A 22165-nucleotide genomic window follows, 5' to 3' on the forward strand; every position below is an offset into this window, starting at 1 on the left:
CGGAGCCCTCCCGCTGCTTTGCCCAGACATCAGTCAGACCATTTTATTTATTTATTTATTTATTTATTTACTTACTTATTTAAATTTCAACTTACTATACCACCCACCCCCAAAGAGCTTTGGGCGGTGTACAATATTTCAGATAAAACATCATAAAAACATAACCATAAAACCAGAACAAACCCATAATGTTATAACAATTGCAAGATGGCAAAACAACTCTATATAGACCCCTTCACTATAGGGAATGACACTAGAATATCCCCCTCCCCACTCAGCATTTAACTGTCCACCATGACAATAGATGATAAACAGATGTGCCACGTAAGTATTCACAAATCATGTATTCTCTCCTTTCTCCAGCTGATTTTGGGTCCAATACAGATGGGAGCGGTGGAGGCTTATGGGAGCAGCAAAGGCCCGCAACAGTGCATTTGCCCACCCCACCAGCATAAGGGCACCTACACCAGTGTACAGAGCAACGACATGTGTCTTCCAGGTTACCGCAGCATCCAACCCTGTAAGTGCCCGCCATCTGGGTGCTACACCTGCATCCAAGGGTGCACCAGCACAGTGGAGGTGAGCTGGGGGAGTTCCCGGGGGTAGAGTCAATTTTAGTTGACTTCCACGGGGGTTTCAGCTCAGGAGTACCCCTCTCCACAGATATACACCACTGGTAATTATGGTGTTTTTTTCTGCAATGGGGCTTTTTGAGTGGCAGGAGGGTTTTTCAATTTCCCTTCTTTTCACACTGCCAAAGCACCTTTGGAGGCAGCACAGCACCACGTTTGCTGTGCCATCCCTGGCCTCCACGGAGCTTCCACCTCATCTGGATAGCATCCATAAGAAATCCAGTTATTCAGATACAGGAGAGCAGAACAATACATATATCTTTTAAATCATCTGCCATGGAAAGAAAGAACAATGTTATTTTAAGTCAAATTTTCAGCTCCACTTCCCTCCTCAACACAGAAGAGTCAACTGATATGCAAAATTATTCCAGCTATATGATACAACAAAATTTACTGATGATACAACAAAATACATAAGAAAAACAGCTAACCAGAAAAAATATTAGAAGTAATGTGTACAAACCTCATGTGACATACTGACTTGTTGAATTATAAACAATCATTACAGACCACTCTTATTAAAAGGGAAATTTAGCATTAAAAATATTCTTACGATCAGCTTGTACTTGAACAACATATCCCAGTGTCAAGGCCATCCTTTGTGAATCAACAGTGGTCAGAATTTTGGCGGCTGTTGTGCCCAGCAAAGGTTTTCCATTGTATAAAGTATAATAAGTCAATTCAGCAGGCTCCTTGGGACCTGGAATTCGCTGCATTTTTACCATCTTATTAAAGAAAACAACAACAGAAAGATATATAAAGGAAAGATCATATTTATCATATTAATAGGTTCATGTCTATGCCACAAGAGACAGAATTATTATGCTAATGAATTTGTAAATTAAATCGACATTTCTAATTAAAATTCAATATGTACAGATAAGCAAAGGGAAAATATTCTATGTGGAGGCAAAAATATCATTTCAGTTGAGAGGTTTGCATTAACTCAGTAACTCAACACATTGGGTGTCCTGTTCCTCCCTCTCCTGAAACCTTGTTCAGAGTTGAAACAGGTTCAGCTATGGACATCTCACCAGTTAGTCCTCAGATAAGCTTTGTTGGCTGGTGCACAGGTTGACAACTCCTTTATATAATGATTTTTAGTATTAAAAACTCACAAAGCTAAAAATGAGAGGAAAGGGAAAGGCGGGGAAAAATGAACCATTGGGTAACTTATTTCACACTATCACTCTGACAAAGCAACAAAGACATGTTTTGCCTAATATAAAGTATTTGGGATTCAGAATATCCCAATAGAATATGATGAGATTTTATTATTATTATTTTTAATGTTACGGCTGCCAGTTCTTTAGCTGGTTATTGGCTTTTCATTACAATTTGAGCCTCACCTAGAGGCCTAGGAAGTTGTAATGTATCGGTGTAGTATTCATGCAGATCCCAGCAGGGCTGCCTTCTGAATCTGACAGATGTAAATTTTGTTGATTTGAAGTATTTCAAGTGCAGCCCTAGGGGTTTCGGAATGGCGCCCAGGGTGCCGATTACCACTGGGACAACCTCAGCTGGTTTGTGCCATAGACGCAGAATCTCAATTTTCAAATCGTGATATTTAGTGACCTTCTCATGTTCTTTTTCATCTACCCTGCTGTCACCAGGTATTGCTATGCTATTGTTGCTATTTGAAAACCAAGCACAAAAATACTTTGTGGATGTGATTGCAGCATAGATAAAACTTCAGCTCATTCTTTCTTTGATCAGCAATGTATTATTTTTATTCCACCCTGGATTAGAGAGAAGGAAAGCATTTTGCATATTGGATATAACATTAGTTTCTTATTTAAAAATAAGCTTAATCACCATATTTTGTTGCAATTTACTCTAATCATAGTACCACTCAATGCAGTTTCCAGAAATACATTATTCTTTAAGAACAATAATTGAGGTAGATGATCCCACCCCCCACCCCCCTTGCTGTATCAGTTACCTGCACAGTGTAGCTGCCAACTGTAGTGGCCCGTTTAAACCGTCTTCCTTGTTGATGGGACATCATGAATAGTGGGGCTAAACGCTGCTCCATTAGTCTGGCAAAACTCTGATTATTCAGCCCCAGCAAAGTGATTTCAACTCCCTGTATAACTGAGAATGGAGAGAAATAATCAATAGGAGGGCATTAAGGATATACTAATTTATAGGCTGCAGGTATAGTCTTAAAGAATGAAGCAACAAATTGGATAGCAAATCTAGAAACTTATTTAATAATGGTTCATACTATATACCTTCAGCATGTATATGCAGCCTTTCTTGAAGCTGCTGCAGAGGGGAGTTTTGCTGTCTTCCCACTAAGGCACCTTATTCCATGGTTGAGTTATGCCTATAGTTATATATTTCTTCTAATATTTAATTCAAATTTGCCATTCTGTTGGAAAAACCTCTTTGGTGGCTTCCTTTCCTTTTAAATGTCTTGTTTAAGTACCTGAATTGTTACTACCGTGTTTCCCCGAAAATAAGACAGGTTCTTATATTAATTTTTGCACCAAAAGATGCATTAGGGCTTATTTTAGGGGTAGGGTTTATTTTAGGGGAAATACAATACCTTCACAACTCATTAAGGTGGGCTCTCTGCAGCCCTTGCTTTCCTGTCACATGTGATGCAAGCTGAATCCTCATTGGCAGGGAGCACCCTGCTGGATCACACCATCCTGATCTGTAACTACTGGTAGGGCTTATTTTTGGAGTAGGCCTTATATTTTAAACCTCCTCCAAAAATCCTGAAAAATCATGACAGGGGTTATTTTTGGGGTAGGGCTTATTTTCGGGGAAACATGGTATACTCCTTCCCCTTTCTCTAAACTAAGTTCCCATGATTCACTTTTGAGAAATGTTGCAACCATTTTCAGTAGCTTCAAAAATACACACATGCATACATTGGGAATGGGAGCCAAAATCCACTCCTACACTATAACATTTGAGCTAGCAATTAAATCCAAAAGAACTCAAAACCAAGGGTTTGCAGTGCAGAAGCCTCAATAGTCATTATACCTGCTACATTAGTATGAGAACTATACTAAACAGGAAAGAGCAAACAAATATGAACATGGAAATTTTTCTACAAAAATGCTAAAAGATAAGAATTCAGAAAGGGCCAGAAATAGGAAACTTCTGGAGCAGCAGGATTCCATGAGGTCTGGATAGGAAGACATAAGAGCACAGCAAAACTGACCCTGCAACCAAGACCAGGAGACTTATTTACACTGTCAAGGTGAAATGAATCAGGCTGTGTTAAAAATAGCTTTACTGGTTTGTTTGTTTGTTTGTTTGTTTGATTGATTTCTGCCCCATATCTTAAACCAGCAAAGCTGAGAGACTGAATAACGATCTCTATGGAAGCAATCTCTGCCTAGACAGATTTTTCTTAGTGTGGGAGCCATATTCATCTGCAGCAGCAAAACAACAAAGGAGTCCAGTGACACTTTAGAAGACTAACAGTACAAACCAGTACAATTCTAGTACAAACATTATGTGATCAAGTGAGGTCTAACTCATGAAAGTTAAGGGATGTCAAACAAGTTGCCCTGGGGATGAATCAGGCCCCTTAAAAGGGTTTATCTAGCCTGGTAGTTAGCTGAGGCAACATCCCCGCACCCACAATCTGACCCTGAAAGACCCCGCCCCCAATCTTACTGTGCAAGCCTGACTGGATTTGCCAGTCCAGGTACCTACCCACCCAGAGGCGTATGGCCTATAGGGACATGGGGTCACCCCCCCCCCACATAACCAAAAGGCTTGTGCCCCAGCCGCACACCACAGAGCCCCTGCTCCTCCGTCTCCCGGTCAATCTGAGCTGGCAAGTGTAAGGAATTTCATAGAAGCAGAAATAAAAGGCTCTTTGGTGTAAAAGACCGTTTATTCAGACATCTTAGAAAGCTCAAGTACACGCAGTGGCAGGAATAAGATCTCCCGCCAGAAACACAGGTTATAACTCTGTCCATCCCATCCCCCCTCCCGGATTCCCATGGGAACGGAGGTCTCATCTCCCTCGCAGAGATAAGGTCTCCGCCGGAGAAGCTGGCCCATCGCCCGGGCTGTGGAATGCAGTCAAGGCCAGGCGGCTGCCCCTCTCATCAACACCATTGAATCCTTTACAGCAAGCCTTATGCAATGAGCCTGCTGTGGGCTTGCCAACTGAGGTAGTAATCCCCCCAAGTGTAGACCTTCTCCCCACTGCCATTTTGAGCTGGAGATAGCCACATAACCAAAAGCCGTGCGCCCAAGCCGCACACCACAGAGCCCCACCCCTCTGTCTCCCTGCAGGGGAGCCGGCCTGCAGTGAGGCAAGGCAGACTTGGCAGCAAGCAGTTGCCCAAGCTGCCTGCTGCTGCCAAGCCCCACCCCCGGCCTTTGTGCAGACCAGCTTTTGCCCTCCTCAGGCCCTGCTGGCCTGCACAGAGTGTAGGAGCAGGGCTTGGCCTGCATGCAGGCAGGGGGTGGGGCTCAGCACCCCTGAGCCATGTCCTTGAGCACATGGGGGCACAGGGGCAGGGGGCACAGGGGCCACCCGGAGAAGGTGTCTTAGATGCCATCCCCCCCAATACACCTCTGCACCCACCTCATTCCCAATCTGATCTGGCAAGCCCGTCAGTCGAGGTACCCACCCCACTCCCAACTTGGCCTGGTGAGCTACCCCACCCCACTCCTCCGGTGTCAATCTGAACTGGCAAGACTTATGCAATGAGCCTGCTGTGGGCTTGCCAACTGAGGTAGCAATCCCCCCCCAAGTGCAGACCTTCTCCCCAGTGCCATTCTTGGCTGGAGATAGCCTCCCTCCAGAATCAATCTGGGCTGGCAAGCCCACTGGCGACGGACCAGTCCAGGATTCAGTTTGACCAAATCAGATTAATGTCATATCCAGTCCTCATAACCAATCAGTTCAACACTCCTCTTTTAAGGCGACACTAAACCTCTATTAAAGTCCAAGCAGAGCAACTGCTGCATATTTATGAATTTTTTTTTATTAAAACATTTTTGCCCACATCTCCTTGTAGTTCAAATCAAAGAGAATGAATTTCCATTACCTATTAACCTTGATACTAATATATAGCAAAAAAAATAAACATTAACACCAAAAACCAGCTTTAGGCTTGGATGTTTCTGTTCTTATTAATGAATCAACTGATTAGAGAGGAGAAACATGTAAGCAGAATCAAGTACTAATAAATAAATTATGGAAAGTGAAAAGGTAATTTTTCACCCTTCTCAATTTCCCTCTGCTATTTTTCCTTCACTCCAGTACTGGAGCTACTGACATTGGCTACTGACATTGGCTAGAGGGAAATATGTGAAAATATCCTTGGAGAAAGGCTGTGAGGCAAAGGTTAAGCTCCCATTCCTACTTACTGATTCATACTTGCAAATGATCTTTCTGTCACTACATTAGAATTATGATCATAAATGCAGACATGATTTTCTAATGTACATATTGAAAGGACTAGAAAATAAGTGCTAATGGTACAAATGCACATGAATTTTGCCATACCTTCATGACATATTTTTGTCAATTAATGCACTGTTTGTGAAAGAATGATGATCCCACTACAAATGCTACAAAATGCTACAAAAAGACATTTTTCATTAAAGTAAAAACTGCAAAATCAGATTTGTGAAGCCACCCTGCCCTACTGCATGCCTGTTGTACATACCTGGGAGGGTATGTGTGTACCATTTCAGGGTCTGTTTTATTGGACCTGAAAATTTTTTTGGAAAAACTACAAAAAATCCAAGTACTCATACTGGTAAAGCCCCCCCCCCCCCCGTTTTTGGATATCTGAAAAATGTCCAGCTCCGTTAAACTCTATGGAAAATGTGGCGGGGGGGGGGGCTGGAGGGCTATTTTTCAAGGTATAGGCATCAAATTTGCAGCACAGTTGCAGGTGACCTTCTTTAGAAGGACCCCCAGTTTGGTGATGTTTGAGTCAGGGGTTCAATTTTATGGGTACCGAAATTTTATGGATCCCCAAAAGGAATGCCCCCATCTATTCAATGTTTTCAATTCTTTCCAGTGGAAGACAGAGGCACCAAATTTAGGGGTCCATAAAATTGGCCTTGCTAATCCATATTTCACCAGACTTGGCAGTTCTTTTGAAGAGAATCACCTGGAGTTGTGCTGCAAATTTTGTTCTTCTTCATTGAAAAACAGCCCCCCAGAAACCCTACAAATTCCCCATAGATTTTAATGGGCTAATGTCACACCCAAGAATTTCCTGGGAAAAGTTCCAACAGTGACTTCAATGGTGATGGGGAACTGTTTGTTTCAATTACCTACAATGGGAGATCTTTGTGGGGCTCTGGGGGGGGGGGCTGCTTTTCAAGGAAGAGGCACCAAATTTGCAGCACAGCTGCTGGTGACTCCCCTGAGAAGAAATTTGGTGAAGTTTGGTTCACGGAGTCCCATTCCGTGGGCACTTAGAATCAGAAACCTTTAATGGCATTTTAAAAAACAAATGCAGGTCCAGTTGGTTGTCATTACATATAATAATCTATCTATATCTATAAATATAAAAAGCTAACAGTGTTTTTGTTGATGATAGTATAACTCAGTAACTGCTGGGCCAATTCCTCTGAAAATTCCCAACCTCTATAGTCAGCCAGGTGAGAGTGTTTTTAGATGTTCACATACCTGAAATTTCACACCTGGCCCAGGTAAAACACCTTTTTCCTGGCCCTCCATGGTGAAGGACATGCCTGTGAGTAACTGTCACCCTCAGAATGTTCGTGCAGCTTAGATTGTTCACTCAGATGGCAAGATATGAGCAGTGAAAACAGTACATAGACAGTAACTCTAGTGGAAGTGAAACACATACACACATATACACATGAGGGAGAGGGAAGGGTGGCATGCAAGGGAAGAGAGGGAGGGAGAGGAAAGGGATGGAGGGGGAGGCATGCAAGGGAAGAGAAGTGAGAGAGGGGAGACAGTGAGGGATGGCATGCAAGGGAGGGGAAGAAGGGGCCTAGCATCTTGATATGACCCACCCACCCTAGCGGAGGGAAAGAAAAGAGAAGGAGGGGAGGGGTGGCATGCAAGGGAAGAGAAGTGAGGGAGGGAAGAGAGTGAAGGGCGGCATGCAAGGGACGGAGGGAGGGGCCAGGCACCCTAGATTCCCTAAATACTGCTGTTACAGTTAAGAAAACCAGGCACGCATTACTCAGGAGTAAGCTCGGTACAGCAACCGTGACATACTTTGAATGGCTACGTCGCGCCCCTCAGAGGGTTTCCTCAGAAGCGACACCCATTGCCACCAACCAAACTTACTCCCAGGTAAAAGATCATGACCAGCCAGCCTAGATGTGTGGGAGGTGTGCCTTTCCATTCCCCCCCCCCCCAAGGAATGCGGGCACACACATCAATGACATCACACAGTATCAGGCTGCGTGTTTGCATGAGCACGTACTGCTGGCCTCTGCAATTGATTTGCTGCTACTGTTCCTTTTCCATTTCACCACAATAAGCCACAGCAACGTGTGGCCGGGCCCCGCTAGTGATATCTAAATATAAAATCATACATAACAATAACTATACCAGCTATTGCATTATCTGAAAGGCCAATTCACATTTTTCTGCTCCTCTTTTTAGCTCCAGATATTCTATTTGAGATCTTTAGATCAGTTCTGTGGTCAGAAAAAGTGCCACCAAGGCACTCAAATGGAGGAAAACGGATGCCCATAAAATTAGTTCCTCTCACTAAACTTCACTAAACTTGGGGGTTCTTCTGAAGGGAGTCACCAGAGGCTGTGCGGCAAATTTGGAAAATTTGGCTGTGCGGCAAATTTGGTGCCTCTACCTTGAAAAATAGTCCTGTCCCCACTGCATGAGCCCTGCAAAGATTTCCCATGGAATTCAACTGGAACAAAACAATTACCCAGGCCCCCATCCTCCCATTGTTTCCAATGGAGGAAAAAACAGCTTTCCTGCTCCAGTGGACAAGCAAAGAGGGATGCTTATGAGCACCTACAAGACAATGTGTTCATTCCAAGAACCAACACAAGTCCAATAGAAGCATACCACAACCCAATCCAGTGGAACCACAAATCATGAAGCCTAACAGAACCAATGTTCCCTCATTCCCAGAGAAACAAACGCAAGAAAATCAAAACAGGAGGCACTTATGCCTGCTGATATGAAGCTGCAAGCCAATCCAATGCACAGGTGCTCAGCAAATCCCAAGCACATTCTGGCAGCACAAGCCTAGCAAAGTCCAACCACACAATGCCAGATCCACTATGTATGTTCTCAACAAAACCCAGGCAGCACAAACTCAACAGAACTCATGTCCAACCAAACAACAGCAAAAAAAATACACTAAAAGCAAAAAATAAAATACCACCTAAAATACCACCTAAATACCAAAAAATAAAATGCCACTAAACTACACACAAAAATGCCACCAACTAAACTACAAACAAAAAACCCAACCAACAACCACACTACCAAACAGAAGAAGACAACCAGTCTCTCAGAGACACCCAAAAAAACCAGCTCAGAAAAAAAAATCCAGCAGAGCAACCCACACAAAAAGGGTCCTAAAAATACAACCAACCAACAAAACAAAACCTTAAATAATTTTTCCAGAGAGGCAAACCAAACTCTAGCAGCTGCACTGCCTTTAAGCCTTGCTAGGCTCTGAGTTCCCACCAACCCACCAACAGACTAAAGACTAAAAAGTTCACACAAAAATACAAATTATTAAAAAAATAAACCAATTATTTCAAGCTGTTTGATGTCTTCTTCTCAAGGCAGCAGGCAGGCAGCAGGAATCCAAATGTAGGAAGGCAGGCAAAGCACCAGAAACTCAGAGGAAGGAGCAGCAGCTAAGCCCAAACTTTGCGCTGAACTCTCTCAAACGTCTGTCTGGAATGGGGACTGCTGGAACCAGGCCTCCAGTTTATGCTCCTTGGCCATGCACAGAAATATTTGAAAGAAATTCAGGCCAAAAACACCTTCTTTTATTAGCAAGGGAGCAGTGTTGTCCTTATCCTGAAATCCTATTTGCCATTCTAACTTTCTGACCCCACGTCTACCCTCCCCTCTCTATAGGTTGCTGCAACCCACATTAGGACTGCAGCAGCCTAGCAAAAATGTAATGCAAAATGCATTACAGCCATTGGCTGAATAGGAAATCTCCAGTGAGCTCTCCTATTTGTCCATTCAAGATGCCTCTCCACCTCCCTCCTTTTGCCCTGGAAACCAGGCAAAGGGCAGAGAAAGATTGCTCCTTCCAGAGCAATCCAGCAAGATGGGGCAGCTTTGTCAATCCAGCAAAAACTACCTGGAAGCCTAGCAGAGTATTAGTCAAAGTAAGTTTAAAGGGGCGTTAAAATTTAAAGTCCAATTGCCAGTTTCACAAATGGGCTTTAAAATTTTACATGGTATTAGAAAAGCAAATTTTTCCTAGCTTTTCGGCTTTATCCAGATAGCTGAGGGAGATAGGGGGAGTTACACTTGGCACAACTGAATGCACACCCCTTGTACATACTATTTTTCCTGCTCAGCATAATATCTGCATAATTATTTCCCTCAGGTATTTCTAATACCTTTCTTTGTCATCAGAATGTCCGTTCTCAATTTCACACTTTTCAACCAACTTTATTATTAAATTATGTTCTGCCAATATCAGGTTTGCCGGCACTATGAGGAACATGTACCTCAGAAAACAAAATCTAACAGCCAGCTCTTCAATACCAGATTTGCTATGACCCAAGATATTAACTAAAGTAACTTATATGCTAAGCATTAAAATTCACATTATATTTTTGTTTAACACATTCACAACTTTCTCCTATGTGATGGTTGACTTCAGATGATCTACAGTATTAGGATATCCTTAATAGTGAATAACATGAACCCAAATAATCACATATCTTAGGTTTAATATATCTATAGGGCACCATTTAAAAATATATATACACAAAGCACAAAAATTGAAAGATATTTTACACAAATAGACAAACCAGGAAAAAGAATAGAATAGGGGTGCGGTCCTATGTTTATTGATGCTATGTTTATTGTTTTTTTCTTACTTGGTGTTATGATTACTGATGTTTGGTATTATACTGTTGTTGTTCACCGCCCTGAGCCCTTCGGGGGAGGGCGGTATACAAATCGAATAATACAATACAATACAATACAATAAATAACATTGGTCCATTCTGCACAGCACAAATAAGACATTCTGAGGACCTAAAAAAGGATGGGAAGGAATTCCGCACAGCTTTTTTCCCAAGACGTCCTCAGGATGCTTTATTTCTGCTCAAGGTGTCTTTTTTGAGAATGCTTTAAAGTACACCTTTTTTTCTCAACTGCCTGCAAGACATCTCCTGCCTGATTGTGCAGAATGCAGAGCTCAGGGGGCATCTTCTTTTTCTCACCCAATCGTTTTGCTCCTGGTCAGTTTCACCCTCAGTTTGCACCTAACATTTTGTGTGCAGTTGCCCTCCTGCCACCATTTGCAGAAGTTGCCCCAGGACATTTACTCTGCAGGCTCCAATCCTGGGTGCATTTTCAGCCCAAAAAGTACATAGTTGTACTCTGCTCATCCTGCCAATTCCAGCAATGAGAACCCGCATGGTGTAGTGGTTAAGAGCAGGTGGATTCTAATCTGGAGTACTGGGTTTGATTCCACACTCCTCCACCTGAGTGGCAGAGGCTTATCTGGTGAACCAGATGTGTTTTAGCACTCCTACCTTCCTGCTGGGTGACCTTGGGCTAGTCACAGTTCTTTGGAATTCTCTCAGCTCCACCTGCTTCACAAGGTGTCTGTTATGGGGAGAGGAAGGGAAGGAGCTTGTAAGCCACCTTCAGTCTTCTTACAGGAGAGAAAGGTGGGATATAAATCCAAAATCTTATTCTGCTTCAATGTTTAGTTTCCCTATTGTTTTTATTTTTGAAGAGCTATCATTGTAGCTACACAGGCACCCATAAGAGATTCTTGCTGCTTGGAAGATGAGTCTGCCATCTTCTGAGTTAACCTGCCCTGCACAAAATTGGTCACAGAAAGCAGTTCTACCCAATGCTTTTCAATGGGCAGCAGATCCATCTTCTGAGTGGCTAAGATTCTTGATTTGTGTCTGCGTAGCTCTGGAGATAGCTCCTCAATTAAAAACAAAATAGGAAAACTATAGATTGCTGAAATTGGCAGGACAAGCTGAGTACAACTATGTACTTTTGGGGCTGTAAAGGCACCCATGATCATAGCCAGCAGAGCAAACGTCCGAGGGCAACCTTTAGCAAATGGCAGCAGGAAGAATCCCTTCAACTGCACACAAATGTCAGGCACAAGCTGAGGGTGAAACTGACCAGAGAGAAAAATGGTTGGGTGGGAAAAGCCAAACAAGAACATACTATTTGCATAGCATGGATATTCACACACATCAGATGCCACCTCTCTTTAAGAAGTCCTCTGAATGTTTTATTTTAAGTGTGTAGTATGCAAAGAAGCAGTCAATCCTTTTTAAGATGTCCTCCAGATGTCTTTTTTGTGCTGTGTGGAATGGACCATTATTCAAAAATCATGAGTAATTGGAGAATCCATCAACAAAATAAACAACTGGCAAAGATTCAACTTATACTAATAGTACAAGAGCCATTAAGACCTGTTCTCACAAGCCAAGGTGAAAAATAACATCATGGAATTCTTGTTCCATAAAAATGTAAATATTTACCTGTAACAATCCAATATTCTCTGGTTGTTTCTGAAATATCAAGGTTTGGATATTCCAAAGCTTTGAAATAAAAAAAAAAGAGGCATTAGTCTATAATAATTAATTACCCAATTTATTTAAGGATCTAAAACTGATTTTTATAATGCTAAACAAACTTTATCAATATGTCTTTACCACAATTTAATCTCATATAAATACTGAATGGTAGCTCAGGTTCAGATAGTGGGATGGTTTGGATTATGTCTTTCTAATGTGTAGAGCTGGAGTTAGAGCTCCCTTTCATGCAGTCCATAATGCCTGAGACATCCAAACATGAGCATACTATTTGCATAGCATGGATATCCACACACATAAAAAGCCTCTCATTATTGGTTCATGTTGGCCCCAACATTTTTATTATTTTTCTTTACTATTGTAGTAATGTTGGTTTTCTCTATTTCCACTGATTTCAATGGGAAGCAGATGTTTGTCTATAGCCTTTTCTCTATTAGTCAAGAAACTGCCAGGAATTTAACCCCTTGCCCAACAGATCCTCCCACCTAAATTTTGTTCAGAGAAAACACTTCAATTTTTATATGCAGCTAAAATACTCATTTGGTAGAGGCAGATATTTGGAAACCTAAAAAAACAGGTGCTGGCTAAATCAAATACAATAAATGGCAATCCTCGTGGGTTAGTCCACCCACTTATATCTAAATGAAGCTGGGAGACTATTTTCAAACAAAAATTGACTACATAGGCATGACCTGCTGCCTTGGTGCACCTTACCTCACTGCACTTAAGTGCTTGAAGCATTTGAATTCTATCCAGACTCTACCTGAAGTGGTTTGACTAAAAGAAAAATGCACATAGACCCCACCTCTCCAGCTCTCTGTACATATAGAACTTTAGACTGTTTGTCCTTTCTCCATTCTGAGGCTAATAGGATCTAGAGGGTTTTTAAGTGAGGTGATGGTGTGCAAGGACTTTTTAAAGGAGCATTAAAGACACTGAGAAACATTAGAACATACACTTCAGTGATCTCTTGTGTCTCATTCAGTCTGGCCCTGTTTTGTGCATACGCTGGGCACAGAATTTGCCCTTGCATTTGCACTACCTGACTGCATGCCAGTGTATTCAATCAAAGCATTTGGCAAGCAGCAGATAACGCCTGTCATTGGGAAAAGGAAGTGTGGCATTCTCATACACTTCCCCTGTAGTGCTGCCTGTAGTGCTGCCTGTCCATATGCCAATGTATGTTAACAGGTGTAGCCTAAGGAAGAATAGGACAGTAAGCAAAAAGAAGAAACTGCATTAGAATATAATCAAATGCCTCAAGCAAATTCTCTCTTACCTAGTGTAACATGAGGAGTCATTGAGCCATTAACTAGTTTTGACTAGCAGTTATAAAAAATAATAAAGATTTGTGTGTTATCTAAAGTTACTGTATTCGCAAACACAATTTTTTTGTTCTTCTGAATTATCACATTTAAAGAAATGTGTGTAAAACACAGAGACATCAGCCTAATCCCTGTTGAAATCCATATGGTCAAGAGGAGATATTGAACACAGATAGTTAATGTGTCTAAATTGGCTCTATAACATAGGCATATATGACTGCATACAATATATGCACATGGCTGCATGTTACACACACAGTACATATAAATGTATGCAAACTGCTATTTAAAAATCTAAGTTATACAAAAGTTTACTCAGTGCTTTTATTAAGGAAACAGCATATGAAACTGACCACTGGTACTGTGTTTTCTGTAAAAAATTTAACTATCAAACTTTAACTGCACATTTCTACCACAGCTCACAAAGAGTTTGAAAGACTCCTTACCAATCTGCTAGGAAATTAAGCCTTTGGAGAATGCTTTCAGTATTTGCCTGATGAATTAAACGCCTTTCAGTATTATGTTAAAAGCCCGCAGACAATTTTTCCAGGCAAACGTTTACAGAAGAGAAACCATAAATACTGTATGCTCTGCAGGTTTGCCAAGTAGCATAGCAACAACATAAAAGAACTAAGCAGCCTTACCAAAGCACAGTGTTTTATGGTACTGTTCACATAAGCTTTGGAGGAGGATTGAAAGCCAGTGTGGTGAGGTATGGTGCTAAAGGTGTTGGACTAGGAAGGACCCCATTGATGTCTGCGAGGTGATCTTGGACCAATCACATACTCTCACTGTGATCCAGGGTAGTATTTGGGTAGGAGACTCTCCAAGGAATACCAGGGCTGAGACACAGAGCCAAGCACCACCAAACATCTCTTGCCTTGAAAAACCTACAGGTTTACCATAAGTCAGTTGTGATCTAATGGTAAAGGGAAGGGGGAGTATGCAGGAATTACTACATATACAGAGCCCTTCAGGGACGGGGCGGTATAGAAGCCTATACCGGGACAACAAAGATAATTCAGAAGTGACATTCACACAGTACATGAAGACTGATTATCAGTATACACCTCCACACTCTTATTTACAAAACTAATTACTGAGCACTTGGGCCAAGGAAGCAGCTGCAACTTTGGTAACTCTGGCTGTTTCTGCATGGGCGGAATACAGCGACCCAGGGATGCTAAAAACAGCATCCCTGGGGAGGGGTTCACACAGCCTCGCAATCCCTGAGCGGCGTGAAGCCGCTGTTTCCGAACCTCGCTCCCTGGCCGAGGTATTTCGGAAACAGCGGCTTCCAACTGCTGCCATGCGAATGGCAGCGACTGGAAGGCGCCATCCCCTTCCTTTTCTCGAACGCCTTAACTTCCCTCCGACCTTCCAGCACATTGTCCAGGCCTGGGGACATGCCCCCCACCCTGCGACTCCAGAGCTGTCACGCAGGGCAGGAGTGTGTGTCCCCTGGCCTGGGCGACGCGCCAGAAGGTCGGAGGGAAGGGAAGGCATTCGGGCGACGGCACAGCACTGCGCCCTCTTCCCCGCCCCTACCGGGACCGTTCGTGAGAAAGGTCCCAGGGGGGTGCGTCGGCATTGTATACGCCGATGCACCCCCCGAGCGTGGCCGTACGGAAACGGCCTCGGATTCCAACAGCAATAGCACTTCCACCTACACCTTAGACCCGTTCATTGTACTGTTAATTTTATGATTGACAACTATAAAAACATGTGTGAAGCAATTGAAAAATAAACATGCCTTTTCCTTGAAAAGAATCACGACAAATGAAAAAGTCCATTCATTTAGCTTGAAAATCAACCATTGTAAAAATTCAGAACAGGCCAAAGTTCATCAAAATGTAGAATATGTAGAAACAGTTGAATGCAGCTGCAAAAAATGGTTTCTTCCAACTCAATCTAGCCCACAAGATTGCTCCCTACCTTGATGCAACCAATTTTGTCACCTGGATCCATGCCACAATAAGGTCAATTCCGCACAGTAAATGTATAACAATTGCAGTTGTTATAAGGGAACCCATTTTCCTTTTCCCTGTTCACATGCATACTGTGCAGGCAGCGATTGAAGCCCATAGAAACAATCTGGGTTGCTTTTGTGACTTTGCACGGAGATATTTCTCCCTTTTTAAAATTTCCTGCAACACATGTATAGCTGGGCAGGCATGCAGAAATGAACCCCACAGTCATGGCAATCATTGCACAATTACGATCAGCTGCACCTGCGAAGCTACTCAGGTGGAACACAAAAAATTCCTAGGGTTGAGGGAAATAAAATGGGGCAGACTCATTTTGGAGATGAGACCTGTGTGAAGTCCCCCTCCGGCCCAAAAAAACAGTTTATATAGTTTCCGACATCCATTATATTTGCCCTGACCAGAATACACCTATCATTGAGTCTAGGCTATTCTAATGCACTCTACATTTGCAGAACCAGTTTTGATTCCCTACGCCTCCACTTGAGCAGCAGACTCTTATCTGGTGAACTGGATTTGTTCCCCCACTCCTCTATATGAAACCTGCTGGATGACCTTGGGCTAGTCATAGTTCTCTCAGAACTATCTCAGGTAAGGGCAGGAGTTTGTAAACTGCTTTGAGATTCCTTACAGGAGAGAAAGGTGGGGTATAAATCCAACCTCTTCTTCTGAATCAAGAAGATGTAGAAGAAGGTCAACTTAGAAACTCCAATTGGTGCAGAACACCATAGGAACAAGGCGGAGCATGCAACTCCCAATTCGCAGTCACTCCATGGTATGACTCAGTTACCGGGCTAAATTCAAGGTACTGGCTATCATATACAAAGCTCTTCATGACCTTGGTCCCTTATATCTGCAGGACAACTTCTCCCCCTATTCTCTGCCATGTAAGATTTGTTCATCAGAGCAGAGCCTCCAGCACATGCCACTCTGCAAATGGATGAATCAACAACTGCACATACGTGCACATTCTCTATTGTGGCCCTCATCTTGAGGAACAGCCTGCCCAACAAGGTAAGGAAGGCTCAGACCCTCCTGACCTCTTGCCTTTCCCTGTATTTGCAGTTGAGCTCCTAAAACCCCCCAGAAAACCCCCTCTTGGGGCTGCCATTGTACCACAGACTGTCAGTCAAATCCTAGTGGTCCCCTGATTGGCCCCTTTGCTCACAGGCCCGCCTCTCTTCTTAGGCCAGGGAGGGGAGAGGCAGGTGCAGCTCTCTTGTGGTTGTTTCTCTGCTGCTGCTAGGCATATCTGGTTCTTCCTCCGCCGCCTGGCTGTTTTGCCTCCAAGCCCAGCCTCCTACCTGCCTTCCCTGGCTCCATCAGTTCTCCCTGCTCAGCTCCAACTGCCTGTCTGCAGCAGTGACACATGGCCCGGTGTTCTGGTGCTTCCTCACAGCCCCGTCCCAGGTCTTTGGGTGAGTGCAGCTTGGGGGGGGGGGGGCGGCAGCAACAGCAGGGAGAAGTGCAGTAGCCATGGCAGAGATCAGGATGGCAGGCATGGCCATTCCCCTGATTATTTTTTACTTTTCATAAAACTGATATTGACATTGGAGTATGACAGATGAGGATCTTCCTCCCCTGTCCTCCCTGATCATACATCCCTGCTAACCAGTCTCCTATAGCTGGGATTACATGGCAGGATTTACAGGTCAGACTGTTCAAAAAATTTAGAAGTTAAGCACAGGGACCTCTGCATTTATACTCATCACAGTCTGGTTGGTCTAATTAACTTTTTGATCACTGAGGGATAGAATGACTTTCAGTAACTTACATAAGAAACTTCAAAGGAATATTTTTTGTCAACACTAACCAGTGAGGGTGAGGAACTCAAAGTAAAATCACGAATGCTTATTTTTCAAAAGCAGCTTTTAAACTATACATGAAAGAATCTATAAGAATGTAGGAGATTGTTTTAAACTCAAGCACAACTAATAGTTGCCTGTGGGCTTCTGCTTTTCCTTGAAGTGTGCTACTTGCTATGTACTACCTTTACCATAGAACACTGGCTAAATTAGAAATCTATGACTGGATCCTCCGACGAATTTTTTAAGCAAAGTGGCAGCTGCACACATTTCTGGTATGGATCACACCATGTAGAGAAGGGTTTCAATAACTCAACCTCTGCATTAGTTGGCCAGTCAAGTTCACCTTCCTTGTGCTGAAATTTGCCGTGAAAGGATAAAAAAGACAGCAGTTGTCTTTTGCCTGTCTTTCCCCCACCCACCTCTTTCAAGGGCTGATAGTAGCATGTTTTCCATGGGCAAAATCTATGGGGCACTAGAATAAACAAACATCATTTTCCCTCATGTGGTTCTTATCTGCACTGGAACAAGAGTAACCTACAACATTGCTTTATAAAACCATGGTAACATACTACTCTCTCAGCATCTGACTCCCTTTTATCTCTTTTGATGCAGTGCAAGGAGATGTAAATGGGTCTTAGATGTCTATCATGTTTTCACGGAATGTAACTTAAAAAGGGAAAGATGTCTTAAAATTGTAATACGTAATACAGTCCTTGCAATCTTTTTTATTCTGTCAATCTGTTTGCTACCTTTCTTTGTTACCCTACTTCATTTTCTGCTCAGTTGTGAGCACTTAGGAGAAGGAAATTATAAACCATTTCACCCATTTATCCGACTTCCAACCCTTCTCATGTCATGGTCAAGTAGGTACAAACTTCTCCCACTACTTAGCACGGATAGCATGTAATGTGGGCACCTTCATATTTTGTGAAGAATCAGTGATATTTTTAAGTGGAGTGCAGATTCATCAGGTGCTGCTCTGCCACCTCCAGAGGGCTTGAGACCAGAGATATGATATGAATCTCAATAACAATCTATTGAGCATTTAGGAAACATTGGGGGGGGGGGGGAATTGGAACAGATCTAGAAAGGTTTTTCAGAGGTAACCATAGATGATGTCACAGAAGTTACAGTCTGGGAAGTGAGCAAGGGGTTTTTATATCTGAGGTTTATTTATATCTGAGGTCTCATTTCAAAAAGAAGATAAAGAACAACGAAGGAAATATAAGATGAAGTTGCTGAGGAAAAATATCATAATCCTAAAAAACATAATAATCCTGATGAGACTCTTACTAGGGCATTAAATTGGGCCAAATAGCAATTAGGAAGTTTAAATGTATATAAGATTAATCAGAATATGTTGTTCATTAGGCAGCAGTGGTGAAGCCACAAGGGGACGTTAGGTGCATTGTGCACCGGGCGCATGCCTGGGATGCAAAAATCAACCCAGGCCCCTCCCCCTCCCCCCAAAGCAACCCCCTGTGCGCACCCCCCACCCCCTTCCCATACTTACCTTAGTTCCTTTTTCATAACTTTTTCAGGCTTCAAAAGGCCTTGTTCTCAGTAAAAACGGCCTGAGGAACTACAGTTCCCAGGAGACCTTGGGCCTCACAAGGTCCCTGGGAAGTATAGTTCCCATCAGGCCTTTTTTTAACCGAGAATAAGGCCTTTTGAAGCCTGAAAAGGTTCTGAAAAAGGAACTAAGGTAAGTGTGGGAAGGGGAAAGGAGGGCGCCACGAAGGGGGGACATGGGGGCGGCGGAAAATGTGGAATGCGCACCAGGCGCAGTTTGGCCCAGCTACACCTCTGTTAGGCAGATATATTTTAAATCCAGTGGATGGGCGGTATATTTCTTTCAATAAAAGTAATAAGTTTAGATCTAAAGGAATAATACCTTCAGTAAGGAAGAAGGATGGATCACAGACTACACATCCTGAAGAGATCATGCAAGAATTTGTTAAATTGTACAGGAATTTTTATTTCTCTGAGAGTCTCTTGAAAAGTGCTACAGATATTCTCTTCAGTAAGAGTAAAATTCCAAAACTAACTCATGAAGACAAGATTAAACTTTCCCAGACTATCAATTCTCAAGGGGTATGTTTGTTTGTTTGTTTATCTATTAATTATTCAATGTTGTAGCCCGCCTTTTTCTGACTGTGGTCAGGCTAAGGGTGGTTCACATCATAGATTAAACAGTAAATATAAAAATTGACAGTAGTTAAAACCTTAACACTAAAAATTAACAGAATCCACATGGCACCTTAATACAATTTAAAATCCTGACAGGGCAACCAGAGGAGAAGGGGAGGGATACAAAAGGAAGAAAAGGAAAAGGCGTCAAAAATAAAAGTGACTAAGAATACAACAAAACAAAATGGGAGGATAGGGAGGCCAGCAAGATTTAACCATTGCTGTCTCATCCATAGCATCTCAGTCTTACAAGCCCTGAGGAACTGAGCCAAATCCACAGGCCCAGGTCTTATTCGAGTTCCACCAAAGAGTTCCACCAGACCAGGGCCAGAGCTGAAAAAGCTCTGGCTCTGACTGAGGACAGCCAGATGTTTCTGGTGTCAGACATACCAACAAATTATTACCAGCATAGTACAGCCCTCATTTGAGGGGAGGGGTATCAGGAGAGGTGATCCCATAGGTATGAAGGGTTTGGGGTTAATATCAAAACCTTGAACTTGTTTGAATATTCAACTCAGAGCCAGTGTAGCTGGCGAAGCACTGGTTGTATATCTATAAGGACCCTTGCCATCACATTCTGGACCAGCTGAAGTTTCCAGAGCAAACCCAAGTCCTGCATAAAGCCCAAGTCCTGCATAGAGCAAGTTACAGTAGTGATTGTTTCATGGATCACCATGCCTAAGTTGGGGCAAGACAGGTAGGGCAGCTGCTGTCTTGCCTGGCAAAGATGGAAAAAAGCCATTCTAGCTGTATTTCTGACCTGGTTGTTGATGCCATTATGAAACTTAAAAACAATAAGGCTACAGGATTCTATCAAAAAAATTGGGGAGGGGCTGTGTTACCTTTGTGTAAAGCAATAAGTCAAACCCATATACTTAAAAAATTCCCCCCATCTTGGACAGCTACAAAAATGAATGTAACACTGAAAGTGGGGAAAAATGAAACTCCCCCTAGCTCATTTTACCCTCTCTCTGTTAAATCACGATTGTAAAATTTTAACTAGACTGAATTCTACTGCGTCCAAATATACTGCTGTCTATCATCTGGCTTTATATCTGGTGTTTTTTGAAATTTCAAAACATTTCTTATAAAGATTACTGTTGGGAATGAATCATATAATATATTTATCTAGAATATTAATACAAAAGTTGCAAATAAAAGCCCAACTATATGTGCAGAATTAGCTGTGTGCTTCTCTGTTTTTAATTGATTTGCCCACGGCATTTTATTCTGGATAAGGCAAGTATTGGAAACGTAAAGTTCAGTCCAATTTCCCTTTCCCAATATTTCCTATGAAATATTTAATAAAGTTAAACATAGAGCAGTTTATTTTAATAACAGATGGGCTGCTGTTTCTTCATTTTCTTTCATTTCTTCAGAGCACATAGAAACTTCTATTTTAAAGCAAAGATATTTCACCATGACTGTTTCGAATTCCTAACTAGATTTTTAAAAAATTGTTAACTACTAAAAAAAAACCTTTGCTACTGACACAATCCCCGCCTTATTTTTTGAGAAGACAGATGTTTGTGAAATGCTTTCAGTTTTCATTTTATAAATTGGAAGCCCTTATATATATATATGAATCATTTGCTCCTTTTCTTCCCAAGTATGTTATAAAATATGGATTTTATTCAAGTCTGAGTCACTTTTTTTTAAAGGCCACTGGTTGAATAGATGGATGGAAAAAATGTTTCTTATATGAGAGGAATAGAGGAACAAAGAGAAGGTTTTCTTACCCACACCCACATACCCCAAGAACTACCAAACTCTAAAATAACACAAAGAATTATTCCTTCTTGAAGGCTTACCTTCAGCAATGGTGAGTGGTGGGTAGGTAAGATAGAATCCCACCAGTTCTGCTGAAAGATGATTAAGCAGATGGCTTGATATGGTGCCATTTAGGATTGTGCTTTCATTTCTTACCACATAAAACAGAGTGACAGCCTGAGAGACATTAGATGTGTACAGAATCTGAAACAGCATAAAAATGAAGGAACAATGGGTGGCTTCATTTGGAATTATTACTTTTTTGCATATATTATTACATTTGCGCAAAAGACAATAAAGAAAATGTTAATCATGCTGTCATTGTAGAATGCACATGCTCGTGAGTATTATGGGACCTTGGTTAGAATATCCTGCTTTATTGTGTATGTGCGTCTGTTAAGTGCCATCAAGGCACTTTTGACTCATCGTGACCCTATGAATCAATTTCCTTCAGAACATTCTGTTGTTAGTAGCCTTGCTCAGGTCCTGCAAACTGAGGGCCATGGCTCCCTTTATTGTCAAGCCATTTCATGTTGGGTTTTCCTCTTTTCTGCTGCCATCAAACTTTCCTAGTATTACTGTACTTTCTGGTGACTCTTGAATTCTCATTATGTAACCAAGGTACAAAAGCCTCAGTTTAGTCATTTTAGCTTCAAGAGACAGTTCAGGCTTGATTTGATCTAGAACCCACTTTTTGGTGGTCCACAGTAGGGGCATACCGGCCTAGT

The 22165-nt window shown here is 42.2% G+C and overlaps 1 protein-coding gene across 4 annotated transcripts in view; it reads right to left on the reverse strand.

Annotated features, from left to right (window-relative positions):
- Positions 1 to 22165, reverse strand: part of KIAA1549L (KIAA1549 like) — a 175126-nt gene that overhangs the window by 71580 nt on the left and 81381 nt on the right. For all 4 annotated transcript variants that reach the window (XR_007243580.1, XM_048485598.1, XM_048485597.1 and 1 more), the window contains exons 7-10: positions 21479 to 21641; positions 12306 to 12365; positions 2575 to 2726; positions 1186 to 1357 (exon numbers count right to left, since the gene is read on the reverse strand). Coding sequence is in view for 3 of the 4 variants with exons in the window: in XM_048485598.1 (XP_048341555.1) it covers positions 1186 to 1357; positions 2575 to 2726; positions 12306 to 12365; positions 21479 to 21641 (547 nt within the window). In the remaining variant the exon portion in view is untranslated. The remainder of the gene's footprint in view (positions 1 to 1185; positions 1358 to 2574; positions 2727 to 12305; positions 12366 to 21478; positions 21642 to 22165) is intronic.

This window comes from Sphaerodactylus townsendi, linkage group LG02 (assembly GCF_021028975.2).
Source record: "Sphaerodactylus townsendi isolate TG3544 linkage group LG02, MPM_Stown_v2.3, whole genome shotgun sequence".
NCBI classification, from domain to species: domain Eukaryota; kingdom Metazoa; phylum Chordata; class Lepidosauria; order Squamata; family Sphaerodactylidae; genus Sphaerodactylus; species Sphaerodactylus townsendi.